Source organism: Chelonoidis abingdonii, chromosome 10 (genome assembly GCF_003597395.2).
Source record: "Chelonoidis abingdonii isolate Lonesome George chromosome 10, CheloAbing_2.0, whole genome shotgun sequence".
Classification (NCBI taxonomy): domain Eukaryota; kingdom Metazoa; phylum Chordata; order Testudines; family Testudinidae; genus Chelonoidis; species Chelonoidis abingdonii.
In genome coordinates this window covers 11,596,409-11,620,357 of record NC_133778.1, presented here as the reverse complement: position 1 = coordinate 11,620,357, position 23,949 = coordinate 11,596,409, and the positions used below count along the sequence as shown (strand labels likewise).

Here is a 23,949-nt window from a genome sequence, read left to right as displayed (position 1 = left end):
ATAACAGCTATTGCAGGCAGTACTACAGTACCTTACCCTTGTGATAAAAACATATCTGGAACTTCAATTAAGAGGATAGCTTGTGATTTTGACAACGCTTGTGTAATATCTGGTGTCTCCCTCTATAGTAGCTTTAGAAAAGCTGCCTTTTTAAGCAGGATCCTTTAGTTTCTCGTGTGAGGTTATAGCTTTCTCCTGAGTCAGTCTTTTTGACAGATTTTATTAATATAACCATTTAACTCAATAGTCACCAAAAATCTGAATATACCAGAAATGTTTCTTTTGAGGGAAGAGGAAATAGATATCCGTATGAGTATGTGTGCATTTCTACAGATATGTGTGTGTATGTAAATACACATACCTATATTCATTTATTTGTGTGTATGCTATTAGCAGAAACTGCATGCCTCATTATTAATAAACATAAAGCTAATATTTTTCAGTTCATAAAAATTTTCTGTCATCAGCTACTATTATCATAGAATCTCAGGGTTGGAAGGGACCTCAGGAGGTCATCCTACAAATACTTTTCACTATAGGACAGCCATTCCATGCCCAGTTATCTGAAAACAGGTGAGAGACTATTTTTTCTGCTGTCATTACACTGGCATCCAAATGGCATTTAGAAATGGATTGAGAACATGTGCACTGGTGACAGTGATGTGACACACAACACAGACAATAATGTAACAAAAAAATATGTGCTGAGTCTTTCTTTTTTTGCCTAATTCTTCCTGGGCCGGGGCCAGGCTTTCCTCCCTTTTCAGATCAGTCAATCATCAACTTGGCCATTTAAGTATTACTCTCCATTGCCAAATGGTCTGGGTGTTTTACGTAGCTGCAAAGACATACGAAGTTTTAGAATGGAGACTGTCACTAACCTAATGAGACAAATATATTACGATAATTCTGTGCGCTTGCCAGACATTTTAAAATATTAATATATAAATTCCTAGCTGGAAATTAATAGAAATCTGAATACCGTTTCCCGGAAGAAAGTCAGTGTCTAGAAATACTGAATAAGGACATTGGACTATAGGGGGAAAAAAACTACAGACTTGACAGATGTTCTCAGCCCAACCTCTACCTTTCTCTGCAAAAATGCCACTTGTAAAACTGTTGCATTCCGGCTCCCTAAGTCTAAATAAAATATATGATTGTCTTTCGTTTTTGAAGCTCAGATCTGACCAGGGCTCATACTATTATTGTTTTACCTTTTGTGTTTTCTGCTAAGGTGTCTCCTGATTCTTTATTCTCTGTATTTTAAGAAACTGAGCTGTGTATTGTAGCAGAGACGGGTTAGTGGTTACAGCAAAAGGAAAGGAACAGTTCCGATCCTGCGTTCAGCCCCAGTAAATTACCCACTCACTATGCGATTGCAGATAATCATTCCACTTCTTTGTGTGTCAGATGACCCAATTGTACAAACAGATAAAAGCAAACATTAGTCATCAGTGTAAGTCAGCATTTGAGTGAAGATTTCATATGGGATGGTGTATGCATGCACATGTACGTGTATATGTATATATATCTATATATATGCAATTGCTAGCTTTAATGTCCATATTTAGTATGCATTGTTCTCCTTAGGAATAACTGAGGATAGGAGACTTGTTTCATTTTGAAAGCACTGTATCTCCAGAGACAGTCTGAAAGCATGGTCTTCAAACATCTGTTTTTGTTAATATTTGAGGTTATTCTCATTTTAACTGTTTGTTTTCAGACCATCCCTCTGGTGTCCCTATGGAAGCAGCTGTTTCTGTCTGAAATTAGGACCATATGCAGAAGTTGAGGAGGGGGATGGCTTGTCCTATTCATGAAGCCTGTATACTTCTGTTACTAATACTTGGGTTGGTCACCCCAGCTGCCATCAATCATGAAGACTACCCTGCTGATGAAGGCGACCAGACTTCAAGTAATGACAATCTGATCTTTGATGACTATCGAGGGAAAGGCTGTGTGGATGACAGTGGCTTTGTATACAAACTGGGAGAACGTTTTTTCCCAGGGCATTCCAACTGTCCTTGTGTCTGTACTGAGGATGGACCTGTTTGTGACCAACCAGAATGCCCTAAAATCCACCCAAAGTGTACTAAAGTGGAACACAATGGATGCTGCCCAGAGTGCAAAGAAGTGAAAAACTTTTGTGAATATCATGGGAAAAATTACAAAATCTTGGAGGAATTTAAGGTATGGGCTATCTTAGTATTTATTCAATACTAGCATGTTATATGAACTTTAGTGCTTGGACTTTCAAAGGCACTCAGTATTGACCTATCCCTGCTCTGAAGTTAATGGTAATACTCCCATTAATTCCAGTGGGAGCAGAGGTGAGCCAATGCTGAGCACTTTTCAAAAATCCCACCTCAAATGTGTACCACAAAAAATGCCAGTGTAGTGCTCAGAGAATTAATATTCACAAGTACATCAAAATATGTAACTGTCATTAGCAGTTGGACTTGCTATATCTGGTTAAATAGTGATAATCAAGCTCACTAGTAGCTAAATTTTCATGCAGGTGACTAAAATAATGAGAAGTATATGGCTAAATAATTGATCGTAACTATCGAGTTCCCATTGGGAGTGTTGGGGTGAAAGTCCTTTTGAAAGAAACATTAAATGTAAGACCAAAACATATTTTCTAAAAATCTTTACCATTAACACAACATATGTTTGTGATTTTAATAAGTTAGATTACAAGTTTTCCATTAAGCTAAGGAAAATGCCATACTTCTTTTGCAGTAGCATCTATACCCAACACATGAATTTAGAACATGTGACCTCCAGATTCGTAGCTCAATGATGAAAACTTGCTTTGAAGTGCAACCTTTAACTCTTCATGGGTATAAGTCTTATCCCTCTATATACATGGCAGTTTCTTTTCTCCTCTGGCAGTGAAAATACTTTCACCTCAGTCTTTGTATTTTCCAGCATTTCAGTAACACAAGATAGAGCTTCATTATTTCCAGATAGTATCTCCTCTTGCAGTTGTTTCCTGTAGTAAATAGTGTATTGTTTAGTTTTTCTTTCATGAGAGATTTCCCATCCACTCATAACTAGCAAGTCAGAATAGGGCTTGTCTTCACTATCAGGGTAAGTCGACCTAAGTTACGCTGCTCCAGCTGTGTAACTTAGATCAGCTTACCCTGGTGTCTTCATTGTGCTGCATCGATGGGTGATGCTGGAGTATTGGGATCAACTGGAGAACACTCTGCCGTCGATTTAGTGAGTCTTCACTAGACCCATTAAATTGATCCCTGCTGCGTTGATTGCAGCAGCGTTGATCTCCCCATAGTGAAGTCCAGCCCCTAGAAGCAGCCTAGTAGCTTCATAATGTGCCACAGTGCATTAGACACATATCCTTGATAGGCTCATTAACAGTGTGTCCTTTGATTTGCAGAAGAATATGACATGAGGCTGCTAATGGTGTGACCTGTAAAAACATATTGGAATGTTGGTAGCCTAAGAAAAATTAGTCCAACTTACTATAACAGGCATCATTCTCTGATCCTTGAAGATGAAATGTTACCATCTTTGGGTGACTCCTTGAAAAATAAGTGGCCTAGTGTAATTCCTGGGTCCTAGAGCATAAGGGATGCCACGTGGATCTTTTATGTCACAAACCCTGTGCAAGAAAAAGAAGTTGTCACGGAACTAATGGTGACATTTTACCTTTATACTCAGAGAAACAATGAGAACTTTACCACTGATAACACTAGAAGTATGTTTTCAATGTTATGCGCTGAGATTGAGCCGCAAAACATCAGTTAAAATGAATAAGATGTATTTGATTCCCTGTTTATTGTGCTTTAACTTAACCCCCACCTGAACTTAATGCTAAGTTTTTAGCTGGAAACTGATCAGTAGACAAAGGAGTTCCACGATCATAATAACCACCTAACAACTAAAGGAAAGCATATCAGATTGTGGAATGGTCCGCATCAAATAATCCTCAATGCAGGACTTCAGTGGAGATCCTCCTGATTCAATTTATACCACAATCAAGCCTCCTCTAGCTCAAAGCTGGGCTCCTGAGTAGAGCAGAGTGATTTTTGTTCTGCAAATAGCAAATTCACAAAAAGATGCGTTTTCAGGTAACAGAAACTTAACAGTTTCAGCCACCGAACTGAAAAATCAGTTATTCACTCATCTCTGCTCCCGAGAAAGTGAGAGGGGATATACTGGCCCTTACAAGAAGCTTGCTTATGGAGAAACTCCAACTATACTGAAATAGCAAAGTTCTATTATTTCTCAAGGTATTTCTATGGAGTTAAACTCTGTTTACAGTGCAGCACAATTCCATAGATACAGAAAAACTTGGGGAGCTGAAAGATAGTCCCTGGGCCAATAACTAGGATCTTGTAAATCCATCAGAGAGAGAACCCCTGGGACCACAGAATCTGCTGGTATTATTGAGTGACATCCTGACTGCACTAAAGTGAAATACAGTTTTCCCATTAGCATCAGTGGAGACAGGATTTCCTCCATTATCTCCATAGTAGAAATTCTGAAGAGTTTATATATTCTGCAGGCTCCACGCCTTTGTCTTGTGGCATTTAGAAGGTCTCCAGCCTTTCCCAGCACACTTCCACTTACAGTGAAGTCAAACTGTGCCAGAGATGAGAGACTTTTTTAAGTCTGTTTAGAAACAGTCACTGGAATAGACTTATACAGTTTCACCTTTCACCTGTCAGAATAACTGTTTGATTACTGTTTTATATTTGTCAATATCTAGGTTCCAACATCTTATTTTGTAGAGGTATGTTGGTCAATACATAGTTAAGGTTAATATTAGATTGATTTTTGCATCTGTGTGCACACACATACACACACAGATTTTTTTGTCTGGAAAGTTTGGGGCAAGTTGAAGAAGACATTTTGGACAGTGCAATGGGTCAACACTTGAGAGGCTTCAGTTTTGGGTCATTTTCCTAACTTATTTTTAGCTCACTGTAGCTCCTTCTTGGCTTGGCATAGAAAATCCGATTTTTTCTTAATCTGTTGCTCTTAGTGAGTACAGAGGCATTTGACTAGTTTTGGGGGTAAAAAGGTGGTGCCTGGTGCGAATTGCTTCATTACTAAGACTCACATTTTCCAGAATCAGACTTCCATGTTGTGGGCACAATTAGTGCCTATAATTTTTGTGTGCCTGTAAGAAGCCATGCACAAATATAAGCATGTGGACAGCCAGCCACTTAATTTATACCAGCAGTTCACTAGCTGTTCAAATGTTGATATTTGCATGCCTAAATGGAAGGCTGAGCTGAAATTCAGATGCAAATCTAGCTTCAAAAGTAGTTTGTATACTTTCTAAAGCCCCTTACATGTTTGACACACACTCTGGGGAGAAGAAGAGCTGTAAGCCACTGTGTTACCTCTCACCCTCAGCAAGAGAGAGTTTCGCTGATGATTAGACTTGATGTCAGCTCCCTGCTACATCAGTCTGTCTTCCTCACCAGCAAACTCCTCAAGGCTCTCCTGCAGGGGCAGCTCTGGACATTTTGCCGGCCCAAGCAGGGTGGCATGCCGCGGGGGGCGCTCTGCCGGTTGCCGGCAGGGCGGCAGGCGGCTCCGGTGGACCTCCCGCTAGCGTGCCTGTGGCGGGTCCGCTGGTCCCGCGGCTTTGGTGGACCTTCCGCAGCGATGCCTGCGGGAGGTCCACCGGAGCCATGGGACCAGCAGACCCTCCGCAGGCACACTAGCGGGAGGTCCACCGGAGCTGCAGGACCAGCGGACCCTCCGCAGGCATCGCTGCGGGAGGTCCACCGGAGCCATGGGACCAGCAGACCCTCCGCAGGCACACTAGCGGGAGGTCCACTGGAGCTGCAGGACCAGCGGACCCTCCGCAGGCACGCCTGTGGGCGGTCCACCGGAGCCACCTGCCACTCTCCCCGCGACCGGCAGAGCACCCCCCGTGGCATGCAGCCCCAAGCACGCGCTTGGCGAGTGGGGGCCTGGAGCCGCCCTTGCTCTCCTGGCCCAAACCTCACCTAGCGGGAAACAATCAATGAACTCCAGCCCTGGAGTTCCTCTGAGATGTTTCTCTGCAATGCACTGCCCCTGCCACTGTGCATTTACAGAAAATATTAAGTTCTCTGCTCTTTTAAAGAGTTGGTGCATCACAGTTTAGTAATTTAATGGGTAAATACACCCTTCCCTTTCTGAGTAAAAGTAAAACAAGTTTATTGACTAAGGAGAAAGGATTAAAGGATACTAGGTAAGAGAGATAAAGGTAGAGATGGTTACAAGCAATTAGAACTGAAAACACTCATCTAAAAGTCTCAAACTTGTTCTAGCACAGGAATCGGAAACCTATGGCACGTGGCTTGCCAGGGTAAGCCCCCTGACAGGCCAGGCTGGTTTGTTTACCTGCCGCATCCACAGGTTCAGCCAATCGTGGTTCCCACTGGCCAATGGGGGCTGCGAGAAGTGGTGGCCAGCACATCCCTCGGACTGCGCCACTTTCCACAGCCCCCATTGGCCTGGAGTGGCGAACCACTGGCAGTGGAAGCCACAATCGGCCGAACCTGCGGATGTGGCAGATAAACAAACCGGCCTGGCCCACCAGGGGACTTACCCTGGCGAACCGCATGCCAAAGGTTGCCGATCCCTGGTCTAGCAAAATACAGTCTTCGTTCAAGATGGTACCTCTCACCCACAGTCTCCTTTCCAGCCTTTTCCTGGCTGGCCTGTCCAGGACTCATCGCAAAGATCAAAACACTTGGTTTCTTTGTCTCTTAAAGTGAAAAGTAAAGATAGAGTCTCTCTGTGTTCCTTATGTTTCCCAAAGGGATGTCTTTGTTTCATAAGTCAGGAAGACATCCTGGAAAACTCAGACTCTCGTGTCCAGTGCAGGAACCATGTTAATTCTCTCTCTCTCTCAAGTTCAAGAACAGGATAACCCCTGCTGGTTTAACTCAATAGCTATGTTTATAGCTAACATGTAAATGGAGGTAAGTCCATATTGCTTTGTCTAGGAAAGAGCTGTTTGTCACCTTTATCTAGGCTAGGTTCTCTTGTCTTAAACATCATCCAGAGAGACTCCATCACTTAACATATAAAGTTAACACTTGTGTTTTACAGTTATATTAATAACCAGCATGTTGTTATCTTTCATAATGGTACCTCACAAGGCATATTTTGCACTGATACCATTGCAGTAGTGTGTAGGGTGTGAATACAGGGTGCCTAGGGTCACAAAGTTATAGAAAGGCCAAATAACTTTTAAGAAAACCATGAAGACCTCCTGGCCCTGATGTGAACCTTACACAATTTTCATGGAACTTCAGGCAAGGGTTGGGGATTCCAACTGGAGAGAGTAGTCGGGAGGCAATGAGTGCTCTGAAGTGGTGGCAGTACCCAGGATCTCCTTGTTAGGCATTTAGGCGCAGAGTTGTTAAAGTATTTAGGTGTTGCTGCACTCAGTATTCTAATACTTGACTGGTTTTGAAGCCTGAATCTCATTTTCAAAAGTGATTTAGGCACATAGAAGTCTATATCAACTGTCAGTGGAATTTAGGCTGCTAAATCAGTGGGGCATTACAACACTGAATACAGCAATGCCAAAATACCTTGAAAATCTGGGCCTTAATAGCCACAAAACTGACCAGTTTCCAGGAGTTTGAGCTGGCTTTGAGGGAACAATGGTCAGGGGAAAATGGAGGCAGGACCAGGCCATGGCTTTTGGGAGGAGCCAGTCTTAACTCAGCTTGCCTCACTACTGCAGGAACAAATCCTCCTCTCCCAGTCTGAGCTCCCAAAATGCCTTCCTTGGCCTTCTGCTTTAGTCCCAAAAGGCAGAATTCCCACCACCTCCAGGGAGATTCAGGGAAGAAGGCAGAGCTCTATCCCTTCCACCTTTCTCCTTTCCTCATTTTTCATTCTCTTCCCATCTGCTTAGCCGCTTCTTGACAGCTACTGCCTCTACAGACTTCTTCCACTCTTCCCCCTGCTCCCCAAGGTCAAATGTTAGAATGACAGGCTGAGGTTGGTTTTTCCTTTCTTTCCCTACGCCCACGCAGTCAGGAGGCGGCAGTAACAAAGAGTGGAGACGTTCTTCATGTGAACAGATAATGCAGAGTTCACTCTCTTTCCTCTTGTGTGGTCATGTGGTGGCTTTCTGCTCCCCCACACCCATGTGGTCAGATAGCCTTCTTTCTTCCCCACATGTCAGCAGTGGCTTCATTTTCAGTTACAAATATCCAAGACTGGTGCCATTCAGTGCTAACCTAGAAAACTCTTCTAACAGATCAAGAGCTCTCCCATTTCTCACTTGATGGGGTGCAGGGGGGAACCCAACGACAGCAGGGAAACAGCCTCAGGTTATCATAAATGCACTTAGTGTTTTAAATTAGCATTCTCACATATGCACTTCTATAGATTTAATGAGACGATGTGTCAGACTCTTAGTGTTAAATAGACAAATATGAAGGAGTCATTAGAAAATCAGACAGCAGCTTTTCTATGTGCTTGGTGATTTTTTATTCTAATACATAATTTACAGAATAAAAGGAGCCATAAGTCTCTCCCACCCCCATTTATAGCGTGACTTATGATACTTTTATAACCATAGGTAGGAGCATTCTTGAGATTATTAGGTTTTTACTTTGAGGCGTCCACTGTATGTCCATAACAATTTTTGTGCATCCCATGATTCTTTCATCACTCAGGATAGAAAGATACAGACTGATCATCAGAGTGCTCCTCACTGTGTGTATATATCAACACATAAAAATACTGTTAAGGAGCATTCATTGCTGGGGGATAAATGATCCATCCACAGTATACTGCTGGCCAATATGGTGCAATAATCAGTTAATGCTAAGGCGAGGCAACCAGGAGGAAGAGACATGAATAGGTCTTGCTTCCTTCCTTCCACTTCCATATCAATGGAGGACCTGCTCCAGGAACACTGGGGCCCAGAGACCTACTGTCATACTATGTGATCCCCCACCTTCCCATACAGATATTACCCACACAGACTCCAATGGCAGGGTCTTCCCACCCTATATTCATGTCTCCTATGGCACCAGCTTGCCACCAATGCTCTGAGCCTAGGAGCTGCTCAGAGGGTTGGCAAACCTTCCTATCCAGCACAATGACTCGCTTCTCCACACTCGTTGGGACCAGAACTCCAGGAGTTTGGGGCAGCTCTCCTTACTCCTCAGTACAGACACTCCTTGTGTGCTGCAGGGTGAGCTACCTCAGACTCTTGTTCCAGCTCAGCCATTCTCCACCAACCACAGCATCTCACACTCTACCAACTACTGACTCTTACAACTACCTGCTTTGTTTAACATGTTCTTACTGATACCCTTTCCCTTCCTTGCCATATCACCTCCACTCATCCTCCTGATCCTTATCTATCCATCTTCTTCTGATACCTGTCCCCAGCCCAGCATTTCTTATCTCCTTGTTCCTCTCCTATGTTCTCTGCCACCACCATATAACTTCACCCACTCTCATATCCCTCACCACTTCCTTCAGTCTCATTGTCTCAAACCTACCCCGCAAAAGAATCCCTAAATAGCCAGTAAACATTCATAATTTGTACAGAGCTTAGAATCATAGGACTGTAGGACTGGAAGGGACCTCGAGAGGTCATGTAGTCCAGTCCCCTGCACTCAAAGCAGGTCTAAATATGATCTAGACTAAGCATGACCAAGGGGTGAAAAAAAGAGTGTGGAAATAATCCATTACCACTATGGGATCTTCCATACCATCAGGATATGCACATGACTATATTAACACAGGATGTGAAAACCTGGCATCACTGAAATCAATGGCCAAACTCCCACTAATGTTAATGGAACCAGGATTTCACACATGGTGTTTTACTGTCAGCCTCATCCTCCCACTTTAACTTCCCCCATCTCTTCTTAAAGTCACTTGTATCATGTCTGAAATTTGGCCCTGATCTTCTCGTTGACTATGCATGGATACACTGCTGTGCTCTGTTGGCTTGGTTTCAACGCAGCAGGCCAGAATTCATGTCTTCCGCTGCAGTCCCTTCTCCAGTGGAGTCACAATCCTGATTGGGACCTTTTGCGTGGTAATCCGAATAATAAGTAGTAATAACTGTATTAAGTATGGCTTTATAAAACGCTAATTATTCATTTATTTGGAGAACATTTACTTGGGAATAGTAACATCTGCTCCATTGTGAATTCTTTTTAAAAATGTTTTGTTAATGCAAATGTACTCATAGTATGTTGGAAGATAGGTGGTATCTTTTATCAAAGCATGTCAGTGCACAGCACATGTTATTAACTATCCTCATGACACTCTTGGGGACTTGACCAGTATTAAGATCTTTTTGTTCTGTGTTTGAACAGTGCCTAGCACCATGGGGTCCTGGTCTATAATTATGTACTATGCACTGTGATGATAATTAATAATAATTAATAATGTCCATTCTATCTTAGGGTAAGATGAGGCCCGGAGAGTTAAGTGTGTTTTTTTCCCACAGTGGCTGCCAGAAACAGAATTCAGATGTAGTGACACCACGATCTCTTCTCTAACCATTACGAAATACAATAAGTACAGCCTTATTAAATGTTAATTGAATGCACATTTTGGAACTTTGACTGTTACCAACTGTATGATATTGTTATACCAAGTGGAATCCCAAAACTGATATACAAACCGCTTGTCACCAGTACTGTAGTTTGTTTAATCAATGTCTGCATTATATTTAAAATTCTTAGGTCAGACTTCTCAGATCTGTTAACTGCAGGGGGGATTTCTATTGCACATTCCAAGCTCCTTCACTGCACAAAATTCCCATTGATTTCAAAGGGATTTCTGCACTCCTTTCACGTGCAGATTGTGTGATAGAGATATGCAGTGTGGATGAGAGAAGAAAATATTCGCGACATGTTTAATTTGAAAAGCAATCATTATTCCTCCTCAAAGCCAGCCTTTCCCAAGTAAATCTAATAGTCCAGTTGCCGCTTTGACGAGGGTTCTATATTTTAAAGCGGCACAAGAGAACAGAAATATGACATCTTAAATTTGAGAAGCTTAGGCTGGCAAAGAATTTTCCATGCAGAGTTTGCCTCCTTCTTTAATAGGACGAGTGTTCAGTTTCATGCTGAACCTTGGAAAGCATTCAAATCAAGGGAGGCTAATAATAGCAAGAGCAAACATTATTAAAACCTTTTGGCAGTGTGCTGACCAGTGATCCAAGTCACTGGTAATTTTCAGATACCTGTTTGTAAATTGCAAGAAACTGATCACTAACAAGGTCAGCACAGGGCCTCAATCTTAATCATTTTTATTCCTTCTGAGATGCATTCACCAGTGATTTTGCATTACAACTTGAACAAACGAGACCTTTTTCTTATATGATCAGCAATTTCAAGTGCTGCTAGAAAATCATAGTACAAAAGACATTTCAGTAACGTGCCTGTCCTTTAATAAAGCCATGAACAATGCTAGCTTGCAAGATGGCACACCACCATTGAAATCAGATAGAGGAAACAGAATGTCAGTCAAATGGAAAAGTGTGATTTATTATCTTCCTCCTGGCAAAATTACAGTGACAGTGTCTATGCAAAGGTATCTAAAATTACTGACTTACTGTATTTCTGTCATAGTTTATACAGAAAATACATAAAGTAGGATGGCATGTCATATTCTGAACTGTAATAATATCTACTTTAAAAATGTGCTCTGTTTTTAGGTACTAATGGTGTGTGTATATATGCTTAATGTATGCTACGTTATGCACTAGTACAGTACTGTAATATAATTTGATGCTTCTGTTACCAAATCTAACAGTAAATGGGGTGTATGCTGCTCTCAGTTAGAGGCATGTAAATCTGGAATAATTCCAGTGACTTCATGTTGCTCTTAGTTATTTGTATTACAAGAGCATCTACAGGCCCCAGCTGAGTCCAGGCCTCCGGTGTGCCAGGCACTTTATATACACATAGTAAAAGACAGCTCCTGCCCCAAAGAGCTCACCATATAAATAGATATGACTGAAAAAGGCAACATTATCATCCTAGTGGTAGATGGGGAGCTGAGGTGCAGATACCCATTGGGGGACATTTTTAAAGGTGCAGATGGGAATTAGGTGGCCAAGTCCCATGGGTTTTAAATGGGAGTTGGGCCTACTTGGCCTATGTAAATCTCCCCAGATGACTTGTCCAAGGTCACAGAGACAGTCTGTGGCAGCACTAGGAATCAAGCCCATATCCTCTGAGTTCCAGTCCAGTGCCTTAACCAAAAGCCCATCCTTCCTCCTTGTGGCAGAACAGAGGAGGATTTGGTCTGTAATCTTATGCCCATGTGTTTGGGTTTTTCCCCACTAAATAAGACCCAGGAATGAACATGTGGCCATCAATAGTATCACTTAAAGCCGTGGCTGCATCTTCAGAAGTGTTCATTCATTTTGTATGCCTTGACCTGTGGGTGCCCAACTTGAGACATCCGCTCCATTCAGTAAGCCACTGGGTCTGCTTCCAAAGCTGGGGGAGCCCCAGAGGACTGCTGGATGACAAAGTATCTGCTCAGAGAAGCTTTGTGCCCCTGGGTAACCCACACAGCTTCTGGGAGTGGTGTGCTGTCCTATCTAGTGGCACCAAGACCACTTAGAGAGAGAGAGAAAATGAGTCTGCTCTACAGCCTTAACTGACAGCCAGTTTGCTTTTAGCTCGTGGTCAAGGCTCATGCACTAAGCTCCAGAAGTCCCTGGTTTGATCCCACCCACTGACAGTCTGTCAGCATTACACCTGCACTGGCTCTGGCCCTATCAACACCCTCATCTCCACAGGAACCATGCTGCTAGGGATATATCCAGGGAAGACCACCTAGCATGCAGATTCTCCCAGGCACTCCAGAGAGAAGGCTGCGTGGAAAAGCTAACCTAGCTATAGGCTGTATTATCATTCCTGGTTAAACTGTGTAGGATCAGAGGAGGCATCGTCCATGTGTCCTCTGGCCTGCTCAGCCTCTGTCACCTCTCACTCAGTAAGTGCCTTCCAATAAGGCCTAGACATGGGGGAGTCCATGGCAAAAAGAGCTGATCCCCTCCCCAGGAGCGGAGGTTCCCCTTCTGTACCTAGATCGGGCTCTTTATTTTTAATCATTTTTTCGTGAGTCTTATAAAAATGTTTCAGTTCCTTTGGCCATAAGGCTGAAATCTCATTATTCATAAAGAAAGTTGTAAATATGCAGCTTTACACACTGTAAATATATGATTAGTAATTAGTCATTTTAAATACTATGGGTGGGGTATTTCAAAAACACTTTGCAGTGGGCATTTCTCTGCTCTCACTGAAATTCATGTTACAGCGCCCCAGAGGAAGTAGAGTGAGGCCAGTGCTGAGCGCTTCTGAAATATACCAGCCTGAAAATACCACAAAGTCTTGATCAGGAGATAACGTCATAGGGACCGATCCTGCCATCAGCCTGTGAGCACGGTTCCTATGGAAGTATATGAAAATTTAGCACAGAAAAATCATGGAAGGTTTTCGGTTCTGTAATAGAGTGATCTGAAAAGTGTAGGTGTGTGGGTTGATGGAGTGTTGATAGCTGAAAGTGCTTTACACAGAATTACATTAATTAAAAAGTAATGCCCGAGTAGATAATTAGCCTAGTGATTGTTTATAAACCAAAAATTGAATAAATCATTCAATGACAGCTTTCAGTATGGTTAGTTAAAATAGAGACAGTGTCAAGCTGTGATTCTGATTTCATAAGTCAGGGATAACCCTGTTGGAGCCCAGGGAGTTACACCAGTGTAAAACCCATGTGAGTGAGAAGAGAATTGGGCCCCAAAACAGCTGCATAGAATTATAATGAAGGCAAGAACCACACAGCCAGGATCTCTGCCTTCTATTTTAGCAGGTGAACCTTGCTAACAGTGAGTTAACCCAGGGCTATCGCTGGATGTTTGGTAAATACCAGTCCATTCCTTAAACACAGGCAAACAATTTCAAAATCCTTCAGAGAAAAAGACCTTTTCGGGTATCATGTCTTTCCTTTCCTTCCAGTCATGATCAGAGGTAATATCATCCCCTAAGTGCTGAAAAGACCTTCTCTGACACCCTTATGTGACTCCCTAAGGGATTTCACACAATAGCAGTTGGAATTAGATCCCTCCCTTCTCTCCCAGCCTGTTATTAATTACTGTTATTGCTGAACCAGATTGTACCCAAGAACTTCATGCGGGTCTCCTGCCTTCATGGCACCGGGCTCCCTTCACCTCGGGTATCTGCAGGAAGGCTGAGGAGACTCCAGCCTGCCCTCTGCATCCTCACAGCCAGAATGATCAGAGAGAAGCTATGCTAGATGGTCCTCATGGAGCTTTCCTCCCTGACAGCCCTTTGCAGAGCAGAGAGATGGTGCCTTTCCAGGGTGATGAATGTTGTTTAGATTGTAAAATCTGTGGTTATGGGCTGACTTTTAGTCTGAGTTGGTACAGTACCTACTTCAATGGGGCCCTGATCCTAAATTCACCATGACCCAAAAAGTGAGGATCACAGACAGAGGGGGAAACCTCACATAATCACACAGGGCAGGGAGGCAATATGCCCTCCTCCTCCATGACTGCATTGCTTTCCCCACCCCCTCCCCTCACTGCTCATAGGTGAGTTGGCTGGAGTGAGCTTTTAGGAGGGATTTGAATGAGCACAGGGAGTAGTTACCAGTGTTCCCTCTAATTTTTTCCACACGTGTGGGATAAATTTTGTTACGTGCACCAATATGGAGGTAATAAGTGACACATCACCTCCATATTGGTGCACATAAATCACAAAATTCATGTGGTGGGGGTGGTGCCGGGGCCACGGGGTTTGGCATGTGGGAGGGTGCTCAGGGCTGGGGCAGAGGTTGGGGTACAAGGGTATGAGGGCTCCAGCCAGAGGTATGGGCTCAGGGCTGGGGCAAAGGGTTGGGGTGCAGGCTGCGGAGTGGGGCTGGTGATGAGGGGCTCAGGGCTGGGGCAGAAGGTTGGGGTTGAGGGGGTGAAGGTTCCGACTGGGAGTGTGGGCTCAAGGGTGGGGCTGGGGATGAGGGTTTTGGGGTGCAGGCTGCCCTGGGGCTACGGTAGGGAGAGGATTCCCCCCAGCTCTCTCTCCCCACAGGAGCACCTGTGCTGGGTATGGGGGAGAGGTGCCTCTCCCTGCTGCAGCAAGTCTGGGTTTGGGTTGGGGCTGAGGAAGGGCACCCCAGCCATGGTAGGTCCTGGCCGCGGCTAGGCTGGGGCCTGCTAAGGTTCCTTCTCCACTCTGAATTTTAGGGTACAGATGTGTGGACCTGCATGAAAACCTGTAAGCTTATCTACCAGCTTAGATCTGGTTTTGCTGCCACCACTCATAGACTCATAGGTCAGAAGGGACCAATATGATCATCTAGTCTGATCTCCTGCACAAAACATGCCACAGAACCCTACCCATCCACTTCTATAACAGCCCCTAACCTATGTCCGAGTTATTGAAGTTTTCAAATTGTGGTTTGAAGACCTCAAGCTGCAGAGAATCCACCAGCAAGTGACCCATGCCCCACGCTGCAGAGGAAGGCGAAAAACCTCCAGGGCCTCTGCCAATCTGCCCGGTGCCTGGCAGTCCTACGCCACACAACACGCATGAACCCCACAAGGCCACCAGGCGCTGGAGACCACGTCGTCCTTGTCTACTTGTTTGGTTCCTCTGTCTTAGTCTCCCGAACCGTCCCCTGGAAAGCTCCTCTGAAACTCCCTGCTTGGGCAGCCTGTCTCGCTGGCTGTCTGTGCGGTGCTGACTGGCTGGTTACTTTTATAGGACCTCTTAATCAATAAGCCCTGCCCCTATAGGTGCGTAGCGCTCTTCCATTTAGAGTCATTTGGAAATCTCTGTCTTTTCTGCCACCTAGAATATTTCCTTCCAAGTACTCTATACCCTCTCTGGGTAGCTTGAGGATTCTCACCACGATTTCCTTGGTGAACACCGTCCACTCGGTCTTAAAAAGGAGAAATTAACCATTCCTCTGTTTCCCCCCACCAGTTTTCTGATGAGTTCCAGATCCACCCTTGGATCTGTAAAACAAGGAGGAAAAATCAATTAGGTTCTTAAAAGAAGGCTTTTAATTAAAGAAAGAAAAGTAAAAGTCATCTCTGTAGAATCAGGATGGAAAATGACTTTACAGGGTAATCAGATTCAAAGAGCCCAGAGGAACCCCCTCTAGCCTTAGGTTCAAAGTTACAGCAAACAGAGGTAAATCCTCTAACAAAAGGAACATTTACAAGTTGAGAAAACAAAGATAATCCTAACACGTCTTGCCTGGCTGTTACTTACAAGTTTGAAATATGAGAGACTGATTCAGAAAGATTTGGAGAGCATGGATTGAGGTCTGGTCCCTCTTAGTCCCAAGAGCGAATAACCCCCAAAACAAAGAGCACAAACCAAAGCCTTCACCCCACCAAGATTTGAAAGTATCTTATCTCCTTATTGTGTCTTTAGGTCAGGTGTCATCCAGGTTACCTGAGCTTCTTAACCCTTTACAGGTAAAAGGATTTTGGTGTCTCTGGCCAGGAGGGGTTTTATAGTATTATACACAGGAGGGCTGTTACCCTTCCCTTTATAGTTATGACAGGGCTGCAGGATAGGCACCCATCCCACTTCTCTGGCTGCAGCAGGTCTGGGCTGAGGGAGGGGTGCCCCAGTCACAGCAGGTCTGGCCACGGGACAGGTACCCCTTCCCTGGCCACAGCAGGTCCTGGCCAGGTGGGTTCCCTGAGCGCCTGTGCAGCGTTCAATAGGCTGCTATGTGACCATGCAGTTTACAGGTAACATGGGTAGTTATCTATTCCTAAAATAATCTATGTTAAAATCAAGGAGATTTTCCCCATAAGAATGTTATTCCAGTATAAAATTGAGCTTCGCCAACCTGCTCTCTACCTTTTCCTAAATGTATTCGTTGGCATTTTATATAACGTGTACAAACACTAACTAATCCTCTCTACCTCCCTGCATGTCTTGTCGGCAGCATTAACCAGCAATTTAACAAAGGAGAAACTAAGGCATAGAGGTTAAGTGACTTGCACAAGGTCACAGAGTCAGTCAGTGTCAGGGCTGCTTGCTCCTAGTCCTGAGCACAAACTGCTAAACTCATTCCTTCCCTAACTTGAGTGTTCCTGCCTAGTACAACACAGGGGTGCATCCTGCAGCTCCTAGGAGATCAGTAACAGCTGAGGGCACTGAGCACTTGCAGGGTTGGACCCATATTATTTTGGCCTAAAAGATACTCTGTGCAAAGGGACCATTGTCTTCTGTGGTTTGGAATTAAATCCCCTATTTATTCGTTTTAAAACTCTCTCTGGTTTTGTTTTGTTTTGTTTTTGACACCGACTAACACTGAGGGCCAAATTCTGCTCTCAGTTACACTGCTCTGTGTTATTCTGGATTTACACTGGTGTCACAGTCTGGCCCCTTGCCCTGAATTTCTGGTTCTTCTTCGAGAGATGTCCCTGTGGGTGCTCCACTTTAGGTGTCAGTGCGCCTTTGATCGGAGATTTTTTGCAGCAGTACTCCTACCAGCCATGCATGCTTAGAACCTGTCACTCATTCTGAGTGTGTTACTAGAGAGCATGCGCGGCTGGTACCCTCAGTTCCTTCTCTACCGCCCCCGGCTTGAGACGGAGCTCAGCAGACTCCTTAGTATTTTCTTTCTTTATCTTAAAATTCCTGTAGTTAGCTAGTTTTTCTCTGTTACTTACCTTAGTTAGTGTTACCTCCTTTTCTTACTACTTAAAAAAAAAAAAAAAAAAAATAAAATTTTCTCGTTCTGTCAGCGCTTCAAATATGCCTGGCTCCACAGGCTTTAAGCGCTGCTCTCTCTTGTAAGGACGCTATCCCTCTTTCGGATGGGCACTCCAAGTGTATAAAATGCTTGGGGGAACCATATTCCTCAAAAATGCCCTCACTGCACAAAGTTAAGCTCTAGAGCTAGGAAGGACAGGGAGTTAAAACTTCTTTTACTTCAAAAATCCCTGCTATCTATCTCAGACCTGGCTCGGACTCTGCCTCCAGACCCAGCTCTAACCTTCACAAAAAAAAAAAAAAAAAAAGTAAAGAAATCAGCCAAAAGAGAGCTTACAAGCAACAGAAGCTTCGCACTGGGTAAACCTTCTCCGGTCAGCTTGTCAGTTTCCTTACCAGCTTGTCAGTTTCCCCGCCTGAGTGTTTGAGGAGCGGGGCTCCTCCGGTACCGCGCTAAACCCGCTGTGCTTTCGGCGACAGCGCGAGGCTCTGGTGCCAGGTGACAGGCTTTCAGTTTGCCTGCCTCGATTGTGGCACCTATCGGCACCGCGATGAATTGCGGCGCCGCGCCGACCCACCGGTGCTTTCGGCGGCAGCGGGAGGCTCTGGTGCCGAGGCGACAGGCTTTCAGTTGCCTGCCTCGATTGTGGCACCTATCTGCACCGCAATGAATGCAGCACCGACAACTCAGGCACGATGGAGGCACGCAGCCTGCTATTAATAGCACGGCACCGCTGTGCACCGGCATCACGACCGCTACTTGGCACGGCGCCAAGATAAAACTCGGGTGCCAGCCCAGTTTTCCTCACGGGATCTCTATCTGCCTTCGCCTACGACTGCCCCACGTTACAAATTACCCACTCAAGTGACCTCCTAGTGTCACCTACACTACAATCGCCCTTTGTTGGGGATGGCTTCTCTATACAAATGACTCAGGTCCGAGCAGCCTTCCTCCAGTGAGCAGGACTCTGAACTACAGGCTGCTGTGCCAGTGCGATCTGAATTCTACCCTCACAGTCCTGTCCCTCCGCACGAACACAGGAAAACTGTCCCACACCAACCTCAAGATCCCACCTCCTGGGGTGTTAACCCGGATGGCACCTGCTATGCCTTTTCCACACCATGGCAGTATTGGGCTCCGTGGCCATCTTTCCCTCGCCAGCACGTCCGCTACTCTACTCACACTAGACGCGAACGTCAAAATCCTATGACGCACTTGGCGGCACCCTCCCATCCTCAGGATCAATTAACTCCAGCTCCTGACCCAGTATTACCTCACGTACCAACTGATCCAATACCTGAGGAGGCGTTACTTCCTTCCCCTCCACTGCCATCAGATGATTTTCAAAACTCCAAGATCTCTTCAAAAGGGTTGCCAATGAGCTTAGAATCAATTGGAGGAAGTACCTGACAGAGCTAATTAACTGCAGCCCTCTGGACCTGCTAAATCCATCTGGCAGACTCTAGCCACAAGCCAGCCTACCTGCAAACAGGCGGACCGGAAATACTTCATTCCCTCGAAGGGCTCTGAATTCCTTTTCTCACATCCTGGGCCAAGCTCTTTGGTAGTGGATGCAGCCAATCAGTGAAACAAACAGTATTTCCGCCATACCCCAACCAACAGAGAAGGCAAACGCTTAGACCTGCTGGGTCGTAAGGTATATGCCTCTTCAACATTGCAATTTCGAATTGCCAATTGTACCGCAATTCTAGCAAAGTACGACCATAACAAACTATAATAAGTTCATGCACTTTATTGAACACATCCAGACAACAAGAAACAACAGTTTACAGCTTTAGTTTCCGAGGGCCAAATCATATCCTGCACGGCTCTTCAAGCAGCTTTGGATTCAGCCAATACTGCAGCAAGATCCACCGCTACAGCGGCCGTCATGCGCCGAGGTTCCTGGCTTTTCCTCTTCTCTCTTTCCTCGCGAAGTTCAGAGCACCATAGAGGATCTCCTTTTGATGGTTATAAACTCTTTGCTTCCACCACTAATGAGGTGCTGCACTCAATGAAGGACTCAAGGGCAACTCTGCGATCCTTAGGTATCCAGACCCCTACAAACAGAAAGGCGACAGTACAGATATCAACCTTACCACCGAGTCCGCGCTACCCCTCATATACTCAGCATTTCCCGGGAGCTCAGGATCAACAACAACAACGCCAATGCCAGAGGTCCAGATACCAGCGGCGTTGCCCCAATTCTTCCGGGATACCCCAACTTCCTCAAAATAATAAACAAATTTGAACCTTTGGTCGAGGTCTCGAAAACGTCGCCCCTAGTCCGGCGCATGTACTGCTCACAACTGTCTTTGGACATCGTCTACAGCCATTTTTACACCAATGGCAGAATATTTACCACTGACAAGTGGGTTCTAGAGGTCATCACACCGGGGTATTCCATCCCCTTCCTCTCCTTACCTCCCACCCCCCACCACCCTCCCGTCCCTCTTCAGGGACACCTTTCACGAGCACACCTCCAGCAAGAAGTACATCTTCTTCTTCACCTGGGTGCTATCGAACTCGTGCCCAAATGCCACAAGGGGAAAGGATTCTGTTCCCTTATTTCCTAACACAGAAGAAAACTGGAGGATGGCGACCGATCCTCGACCTCAGCAGACTCAACAATTTCGTCAAAAAAACAAAAGTTCAAAATGGTTACTCTCACCACCATAATTCCAGCCTGCAGCAGGGCGATTGTTTTTCAGCCCTCGACCTCCAAGACGCCTATTTGCACGTCACTATCCACCGTTTTCTCCGTTTTTACTTTGGCTCGACGCATTACCAATACAGAGTTCTACCATTTGGCCTTTCCACTGCCCTCAAGTTTTCTCCAAACTTCTACCGGTAGTCACGGCCTACTTCCGGAAACAAGGAGTTATTAATATTTCCTTACCTGGACGATTGCCTTCTCAAGGCCTCCACACACGCCGAGGCCCTCCGCTTCATAAAAATCACCATCGAGTGCTTTCAATCCCTGGGCCTGCAAATAAATGCGAACAAATCCACATTAAGTCCTACCCAACGCCTGGACTTTATAGAAGCAAGCCTTGACTCCAGAACTGGATGGGCATCCCTTCCACCCGACCGTGTCAATACTATACAACTGCTGGCTGCAAGGCTTCCCGCAGCCCTCGGGTCGCCGCCCGAGACTGCCTCAACTACTGGAGCACATGGCCTCGTGCACTTTCATGGTCCAGAATGCATGTCTCCACATGAGGTGCTTCCAAGCTTGGCTGGCCACGGTTTACACACCAACACGTGCACTCAGTAAACAAATCATTGACCATACTTACTGGGTCAAGGACTCTGTCATACGGTGGACAGTCCCTGACAACCTCTGTTCTGGAGTCCCCTTCCTCCAGACTCCACCAACTGTGATGATGACAACTGACGCATCCCTCACTGGGAGGCCCATATCTCTCACCACACAGTACACGGGCTATGGTCTCACTCCGAGACCTCCCTACACATAAACGTTCTAGAACTTCGCGCTATCTGGAATGCTTGCCGTTGCTTCCTCCCACTAATCAAGAATCAGCATGTACGCATAATAACAGACAACACTGCCTGCATGTTCTACGTCAACACACAAGGAGGGGCTCGTTCCCACTCTCTTTGTTCAGAGACCATGGAACTCTGGAATTGGTGCCTTGCAAACCACATCCAGATATCAGCTGTTTACATGTCCCAGGCGTGATGAACACCACTGCCGACGAGCTAAGCAGACGCTTTCGGAGATGGGGAAAGGTCAAACCACTCCCACACGCGCCCAGCTAGATCAGAACTGGTGGGCAGCGTTGCTTTACCCTCCCTGGAGCGGAGGCAAGAAGCAGAACAGTCTCACAGGAGAGACTTTAACAAGGGTAGGGGGTCTCCCGCGCAAGATTCTTACCCTCTATGCTGACAACCACCAAAGGCAGGTGCCTCAGCTTTTTCTGATGCCTCAGGCCACAGATCTCACAGAGCACTGAGGCAGGGACCGACCTCCCATGTCAGGAAGGTCCTTGTCGCTCCTGTCCCTTGGCACCGCAAATGGGTCGCAGTGCCAGCAGTGCACTCTCCTGGGCACCGCAAATGGCCATGGTGCCAGCAGTGTGCTCCTCCTCAGCACTGCAAACGGCCACAGTGCGGCAGCGCACTCCTCCTGGGCACACCAAACGGCCACGGTGCTGGCAGCGTGCCTCTCCCCGGCACTGCAAAACGGCCGTGGTGCCGGCAGCGCGCCTCTCCTCAATCCTCTACCCAGACATTGAGCTACCGCTCATCCCGTTACACAGGTTTCCTGAAGGGGCGCCAAACCCTATATCCACTATGTTAAGTTACCTACCCCTCCATGAGGATCTTCACCTAGTATTGTCCTGTTTAACCCACCAACCCTTTGAGCCCTTAGCCACCTGCTCCCTTTTGCACCTCTCAATGAAAACAGCCTTTTGGTGGCCATTACCTCCGCCAGATGGCAGGCGAGATAGCAGCTCTTGCGGCGGATCCACCATGTGCCCTCTTCTTCAAGGACAGAGTTGTTCTGTGTTTACACCAAAATTTCTTCCAAAAGTTCATGCTCTTTTTCACCTCCATGAACCAATACATTTACCAACTTTCTTCCCGAAACCACACGCAAACTCCTTGAGGCCATGCTGCACACACCTGATGTGCGTAGGGCCTTGTCCTTTTATCTGGACAGAACACGACCTTCGAGGCTCGCTGGACTCTTTGTCTCTATTGCGGACCGTTCCAAGGGCATGGCTGTCTCTGCTCAGAGGCTTCGAGATGCATCTCTGAGTGCACGTGTCTCTGTTATCAGATAGGGAACGTTACACCTCCGGCATTGATCAGGACACATTCGACGAAGGACTAAGTAGCAGGAGATGCAAATGACATGCAGGCAGGAGAGGCTGAAGACACTCTTTTAAAAGGATGGCAGCATTGTACAAGAGCATTTGAACAGCCCAGGGCAGTTGGTAAAAGGCTGGCGTGATGGAACTTGGTGTCAGAAAATGTAAAATCAGGCACCCAGGAAGAACCGCTGAGATGGCAAATACAAATTCTGCATGTTTCCTTAATCAAGGAACACAGGAGGAAAAGGATCCAGGGCAAGAGCAATAAGAGGAGGTTACTCACCTTGTGCAGTAACTGACCTTCTTCGAGATGAGTGTGACAGGTTCTAAGCATGCATGGCCGGTAGGAGTATTGCTGCAAAAAATCTCCGATCAAAGGCGCAGGGGTGCACCGACTCCTAAAGTGGAGCACCCACAGGGACACTCATCTCGAAGAACATCAGTTACTGCACAAGGTGAGTAACCTCCTCTTATTGCTCTTGCCCTGGATCCTTTTCCTCCTGTGTTCCTTGATTAAGGAAACATGCAGAATTTGTATTTGCCATCTCAGCGGTTCTTCCTGGGTGCCTGATTTTACATTTTCTGACACCAAGTTCCATCACGCCAGCCTTTTACCAACTGCCCTGGGCTGTTCAAATGCTCTTGTACAATGCTGCCATCCTTTTAAAAGAGTGTCTTCAGCCTCTCCTGCCTGCATGTCATTTGCATCTCCTGCTACTTAGTCCTTCGTCCAAACCGCTTGCTAGTAAGTTAAATAGGAGAAATCTCAGCCCGGAGCCTTGGTGGGATCCTTCTCACTATGTCATTCTGAGAACACTTACTTCCATTTAAAAGACCCCAGGCCTGTTTTCTTCTCCCACTCTCGCTAGAGTAAATAGGAATTAATTCCACCGTAGCCTTGGAGCCAGATTCTCTGCTGATGTAAACTGGTGCATCTGCATTGACTTCAGTTAGCCCAATGAAGTTATGCTGGGTGAACTCTCGTGTTACGTGCGAGCCGCCCCTGTGGAGACTGCATGATGCTGAGCTGGGACGAGGATTGCCTGAGGGAGGTCTCATGCACCCGACTCACTCTGCTTCAAAATTCACATGCCAGTCTGACAGAAAACCAACACTAGGGCAAAGGAAAAACCTCTGGGAGTAAAACTGGCAGAAGGAAGAGGAAAAACAACCTTCCCAGGAACAGCAGCAGGAAAGGACACCTCAGCCCACCCCACCAGTGAACCAAACAACAGCATCTACCCCACCTCCACTGACGAAGCATCAGCAGAAGGGAAAACCCAATTCACTCTCCCTCACCCCCTCTACCGGTAAAATAGCAGCAGCAAGGCTGACTGGGCTATCCCGAGTGATGGAGGAGCCA

General features: G+C 45.8%; 1 protein-coding gene across 2 annotated transcripts in view; it reads left to right on the top strand.

Moving 5' to 3' along the window:
- VWC2L (von Willebrand factor C domain containing 2 like) overlaps nt 1-23,949 on the top strand; it is a 139,264-nt gene that overhangs the window by 1,021 nt on the left and 114,294 nt on the right. For both annotated transcript variants that reach the window (XM_075069948.1, XM_075069947.1), the window contains exon 2: nt 1,724-2,190. In XM_075069948.1, the coding sequence (XP_074926049.1) occupies nt 1,780-2,190 (411 nt within the window). In that variant the 5' untranslated portion in view covers nt 1,724-1,779. The remainder of the gene's footprint in view (nt 1-1,723; nt 2,191-23,949) is intronic.